This window comes from Stomoxys calcitrans, chromosome 3 (assembly GCF_963082655.1).
Source record: "Stomoxys calcitrans chromosome 3, idStoCalc2.1, whole genome shotgun sequence".
Classification (NCBI taxonomy): domain Eukaryota; kingdom Metazoa; phylum Arthropoda; class Insecta; order Diptera; family Muscidae; genus Stomoxys; species Stomoxys calcitrans.
In genome coordinates, this window is record NC_081554.1 from 196,018,595 (window position 1) to 196,025,067 (window position 6,473).

The 6,473-nt window shown below is 42.5% G+C and overlaps 1 protein-coding gene across 1 annotated transcript; it reads left to right on the forward strand.

Annotated features, from left to right (window-relative positions):
- Positions 1 to 3,451: 3,451 nt before the first annotated feature.
- On the forward strand, positions 3,452 to 4,360 carry LOC106091507 (uncharacterized). Its single transcript, XM_013258044.1, has one exon. The coding sequence runs from the start codon at positions 3,659 to 3,661 to the stop codon at positions 4,193 to 4,195; it is 537 nt and encodes a 178-aa protein (XP_013113498.1). The 5' UTR covers positions 3,452 to 3,658; the 3' UTR covers positions 4,196 to 4,360.
- Positions 4,361 to 6,473: the final 2,113 nt, after the last annotated feature.

Below are 6,473 nucleotides of genomic sequence, written 5' to 3' on the forward strand. Positions count from 1 at the left end.
TTGGTCGAACGGGTTTTCCTTAGACATTTTGCCTTCTCTTTCTCACCAACACAAATGGTTGTAAAACCGGAAAATGGTCATGGGATAGGAAGTCAGTTGGTTGTGTATATGAATTACATGCTGGTATTTGTACGTATATGTCCGTATGTTCAAGCTGTAATTGTAAGTGAACTTTTACTAAGGCTACGGTAATGGGTTATTTGTGTTAATAAATCTTAGTCAAGCTTAATAGGAAAAATTCTTAAATTAGTTAATGCTGATGGGTCTATAAAGATTAATTGAATTATTATGAAATTGCAATTAAAACGGAAGATAACAAATGAAAACAGAAGGTTATTAGCAGAGGTTTTATGAAATTCTTTTGAATAGAAGTATTAAAACTCAAAATAATAAAATTTTGAATATTGAGTAAAGTTTACTTTTATATGCTTGTATAAGAATTGCGCCCTCTAGAGGCTCAAGAAGTATATTCGGGAGATTGGTTTACATGGGAGCTATATCAGGTTTCAGACCGATTCAAACCATATTTGCCACATCAATTGAAGGTCATTGAAAAACTCATTGAGCAAAATTTCAGCGAAAGCTGATATGAGTTGAGGCCTCTAAAGGCTCAAGAAGGGTTGGATTTCGATTTTGTATTGTCGAACTCTCGATCTCAAAAAGAGGTTGTAGCGAGGAGGCTAAGAGTGGTGCAGATTAATCTGCATGGCTGCCTCAAATGAACTCCTTCTAACACTCTCTATCTCTTTAGTAGACATTGCTTTGAATCAGGAACCTTATGAAAAATCTCAGGGTCAGGCAATAGGAATTTTCACAGGCTTTATTCCACCCTCCGGTGGTAATATAAGGAAATGGATTGTGGAAAGGAAAAGTTTAAACTTGATCCTTCAATCAAACTTTGGCAATGGTGATCTGACCACTGTGACGTTCGAGACCAAAGATACTTGCTGATCTCATTGGTTGACCTGCCCTACGAGGATATGGATCCGCCTAATGAGGCAAAGCGAAGGATAGTGTGCTAGAACGACGGCGGATGCGGCTGATATTGGGCTGCGCACCACTCACAATGGGGATGTAACAACATTAACAGGAGTGGAGAGTCGATTCATGAATTTATTCTGAATTCCGGCCTGGGTGTTTGTAAAATTGGATACGTAATAGGCCGCAGCTAATGGACATAGGTTAGGTTAGGTTGAATGGGTTACCCACCAAAGGTGAGTTCACTCGGAAGCCAGTTTGGCCCATTGTGGTACCCTAGAGAAAGGGAAGAGAAAGAAAATGTGAGACCTCGTACTAGTGGTATTGTGGTATACACGTATAAAAGAAGACAGGAGGAGTGGAGAACCCAAGTGGGGGTGAAGAACAAGCACGAATCTACCTACGCCGAAACTTTTGGCACCCCCCGTTAGAACCATTCCTCCCTCAACAGACCTCAGGAGATATACCAGAGGTATGTTTGAAAGTTCTCCCAGATCACAGAAGAAACGGCTTCACAGAAGAAGAAACGGCTCCGCAGAAAGGAGAGCCTACGTCTCTGCAGACTCGGACAGGAACACAGCAAGTGTTCAATAGTCTCCCCTTCATCCTCATGGAAGCAACTCCTAGAGAAGTCATTGTGCGGTATCCCCATGAGCGTCTCCATGTGGCCTATGGCACAGTGTCCGGTTATGACCCCTGTCAAAGTGCTCATCGACCTCTTATCGGATGTCAGCAACTCCCTCGTCCTCCTCCGATCGATAACCGGCCATAACGCCTTCGCAGTCCGGCAACCATCTACCGAGTTCCACCACGCCCACCAACGCCGCCCTGGCCTGTATTCAGAAGCTCGACAAATGGCACGTAGACAAGTCTGATGACTGGTCCACCCGGCGCTGATGAACCCCTCCTGGCGCATTCATCCGCCCTCTCATTTCCTGGAATACCCTCATGCCCAGGAACCCATGACAGCGTCACATCGTGGGCCCGGAGCCTATCCAGGAATTCCGAACAATCCGCAACTCATCTCGATATCACCATTCCCGACCCCAAGGCCTTGAACGCCGCCATACTGTCCACATGAATTTTGTGTTGCTGTAAGCCCCTTACCAGAATTTCTCTTGCGGCCACTGCAATGGCACAAACCTCTGCCAGAAAGACCGTACACTCGTCCGGCAGTCTCAGAGACATACTGATATTGAGTGAATCAGAGTAGACCCCCAATCCAGTCCCTGACTCCATCTTGGAGCCATCTGTGTAGATCGAGATCTCATCCTCCTCAAGTGCACCATCCGCCCTCCAATCATCCCCCTCAGGAAATCGAATCGCTAATGCCCTCACTCCAGTTGGCACTTGTGATAGGTAGTCGGAGATACTCCTCAGTCTACCCTCCGTATCCATAAACCCCAGAACCGAAGTGTGGCCTCAACCATCCTCCTTCAGCATGCCGAGCTCCCTCAGCCTAAGCTCAACCCTGACGGCGCAGTTCCAAATATAGGCCCCAATGGGTATCCAGCATCGCCTCCAGGCTTGCCTGCGGTGCGGATCTCAGTGCCCCTGTGATCCCGACCCAGGCCCGTCTATGGACGTTCTCGAACTCCCTCGCACAAGTCCTCATCCCTACGGTATTCCACCATACCAGTGCTCCATAGCTCAGTACTGGTCTCACGATGACCGTATACATCCAATAAATGATCCTGGGAGTAACCCCCCCCCCCCCTACCTTCCGAACATCCTCCTGTAGAAGTAAAAAGCGCACAGTGCCTTACGGCTTCTTTCCTCGGTGTTCCACTGTCCTCTCAGGACAGTTTCGAATCGGGGACTATGCCACCTTCGACCGCCGCAGGATGATATAGTCTAAGGACGAGAGTCTGAACTCCGGTATCTGACATCTACGCATAAAGAGCACCAGCTCCGTCTTCCCTGGGTTGATCCTCAACCCATTTCTGGTAGCCCTGTGGCGGAGTATTTCGCAAAACAGAACATCGCTTATCCTTCTTCCTTCTAGCCTAGCCTTCTTGATAAAGTTCTGTAGAAGCCTGAACTGAAGGTCTGGATCATACTCCCAACAGTGAGTATGATAAAAAAATATCCAATTTTTTCTCAATTTTCTTCACTTCTACTTTCTTTTTGGATAAACACAATGGACCTAAGGTCATTTGATGGTTTTTATAGATAAGCCCAGGATTCTCCAAATCAAGTTGTAGAAAGCAATCAGCTGACATATAATTTTTTTAATGTCTTACACTATTGTTCTTAAAAATGACAATCTGTCTTTTTACACTCATTCTTTGTTTATATGTTCTCCCATTTCTGTCATTATCAAGCGGCATATTTTGACATCCCAAATGTTCAAGGAGCCTTTACACTTTTTGATGTCGGCAAGTGATGTCTGTAGGCGAGCCCTGAGAAAAACCCTTGCTGCCAACTTTTATTATGAAAATATTATCAAAAATATTTTAAATTGTAGTGTACATAGCATATGTAAACTTTCATTTCATTTTTCTGACATTTGAATCGGAATGAAATCTTGCTAGAATAAATGTAAATTCTTATTTAGTTTTGCTTTTGATTAAACATTTTCAATAGTGCCAAAACGATTGTAAATCCTGCCGAAGGTGTTGAGAGAACAGCAAGAAATCCATTGGTCCATTTGAAGAAGAAATCCATTCAAGTCTTATCAATGGCCGCTGTAGATGATGAATGTTGCGTTATTTGTCTCGGTGAGAAGCGTTCACCTGTTCAGGTGAACTGCGGCCATTCGTTTTGCCATGAATGCCTGGAAGCACACAAAAGCGCTTCCCAAGGTAAAAATTGGGCCAATAAGTGTCCAATTTGTCGCACCGAGATGTGGAGATGTGCACAGCCAATCGTCAATATGTTCTCATCTGAGTCAGGTTCTTCTGATGATGAAAGAGGTTTGGAATACAGTAGTGATGGGGAAATGAATATAACTTATGAGGAACATCCAGATAACCATATTCCAACAGATGAGCATGTTGATGTTTTTGTATTGGTTGATGATGACCAAGAAGAAATAGATGCCATTTCTGAATTGGATGATGTCAGTAGTGTCAATAGTATCAATAATGTCTCAGAATTGTATGATGACGACCTAGTTGATGATGCCTCCGTACTGAATGATGTCCTAGAACTAGATGATACAACCGACGATGATCTACAACAAATCAATGACTCACTTGAAACTGATGATGATTAGAAACTAGGTAAAGTGAAGTGAAAACACAATGTACGCATCCAGATACAAAACTAAATTTTTTTTTTCTTCAAATTTCCAAGAAAGACATGCAAATAAAATACTTTTTACATTAAAAAGTGGCTAAAACCCTTTAAATAACAATAAAATTAGCAAATTTTTATCGAATACCATGGAATTTTTAAAATTCTGAGGAGAGGCTTAAACTTTTCCACCTCCCAAAGGCCTCTCTACGCTTATGGCGGTTTGGGACTGGAATCCGTATATCTTCTCTCAACCCACCCCAATGTTGAAGTGATGCCAAAAATTATTGAGTAATGCTTTTGGAGATAGAATTGGACTACCATATTAACCGACTCCAAGAGACCTCAAAAGTTAACTGATTTGCCTGAAATGCCATCAAAATAGTTTTTTAATCTTAACATAGTTACACATAACACAGTTATTAAAAGTCATAACAGAACACAATCAGCAAAATTTCAGCCAAATCGGTTAAGAATTGCGCCCTCTAGAAGCTCAAGAAGTCTTATCGGTAGATCGGTTTATATGGCAGCTATATCAGGTTATAGACTGATTTAGACCAAACTTAGCACAGTTGTGGGAAGTCAAAGCAGAACACCTCATGCAAAATTTCTGCCAAATCGGGTAAGAATAGCGCCCTCTAGAAGCTCAAGAAGTCAAGACCCAAGATCAGTTTATATGGCAGCTGTATCAAAACATGGACCGATTTGACCCATATACTATCCCAACTGACCTACACCAATAAGAAGTATTTGTGTAAAATTTCAAGCGTCTGGCTTTACTCCTTCGAAAGTTAGCGTGCTTTCGACAGACAGACGGACGGACATGGCAAAATCGACTTAAAATGTCATGAAGATCAAGAATATATATACTTTATGGGGTCTTAGATGCATATTTCAAGGTGTTACAAACGGAATGACGAAATTAGTATACCCCCATCCTATGATACAGGGTATAAAAATTAAAAAAAAATCTCAACATTCGTAGGAATTAGATTTCTGGAAACTGTTTTTGGTAAGGTTAGGTTAGGTTAAAAAGAGGGTGCAGATATTAATTCGCCCCATGCCACTATGGACATACACCTAAGCTAGTAATCGGCTTGTTGTGCGCTCTTAAATCTAAAAAGTAACCCCAAAAAAGAAAATTTTAAGTTAGAAATTCCGTGTTACTTACAAAATCCTTAATTGTTTTCAATACCACTCCCCTAAGTTGGTTAATGTCTGGTATTGTGTCCCCACCTAAGTGCCGGTATCAGTCGGCTTGTTGTGCGCCCTAAATAAAAAAAAACTTTTAAAAAGAAAATTTAAGTCCGAAATTCGATGCTACTTACAAAATTCCTAATTTTTTTCCCATCCTACGTCCCTAAGTTGGTTCATGTCTGGTATTGTGTCCTCACCTAAGTGCCGGTGTCTTTAAGCCCAAAAGCCGCTCAATGACAAAGGAAATGCATCAAAGTCTCACCATCCTCCCACATGCCCTACCCATGCTATCACTTGCCATACCGATTTTAGATAAGTGAGCTCGTAGTCCTATATGTCCAGTAATGATATCGAAAGCTATACCTTTTACTTCCTTTCAATAATAGCCTCGTCTTCTCACGATCTGAATCCCCCCATAAGATTTTCGCTGTCCTACCGACCGTTTCGCTGTTCCACAATGTTACATGCGCATTGGACTAACTTGGACTGCGTCGACCCGAAAGCCTTCAGGTTAACCAAGCCCGGCACCCAAACGATGCGGGTTTTGTCATCCTCACAGAAGGCGTTAATTTCCTTCTTATGATGCAAGACTGTTCGTGACTTTACAGTTCTGGTTGTTATTGCCCTACTGGCAATTTTACGCGGTGTCCTCGCGTTAGAACTACATCACTTCACGCATTCCGTGATCGTCCGGATCTCTGCCCACAGGACCGTATTATGATCAGGTAGTCTAAAACAGATCTCAGTCCCTGAGTTCTCAATGTAGACCCCAGGCCCACTCTGCCCTCTAGCTTTAATCCATCCGTGTAGCATGATCTTCCAGATGGCAAAAACAAGGGTCTGTCTGTCCATGTATTCTTGTAATCAAGGTACAGGTCGCATTTGTTGTCCGATTACCATAAAATTTTGCATATGCCGTTTCTTTGGCTCAAGGATGAACGCTATTGATTCCATATATATTTTTCATTCGATGTGAGCTATTATGGCTGCAGAAGCCATAGTTTTGATTCAATCTTCACAAACTTTTGCGTGAGGTGTTTGATTTGACATTTCGGCTTACC

Coding starts and splice junctions, on each gene's coding strand:
- LOC106091507 (XM_013258044.1), top strand. CDS start 3,659: ATGGCCGCTGTAGATGATGAATGTTGCGTTATTTGTCTCGGTGAGAAG.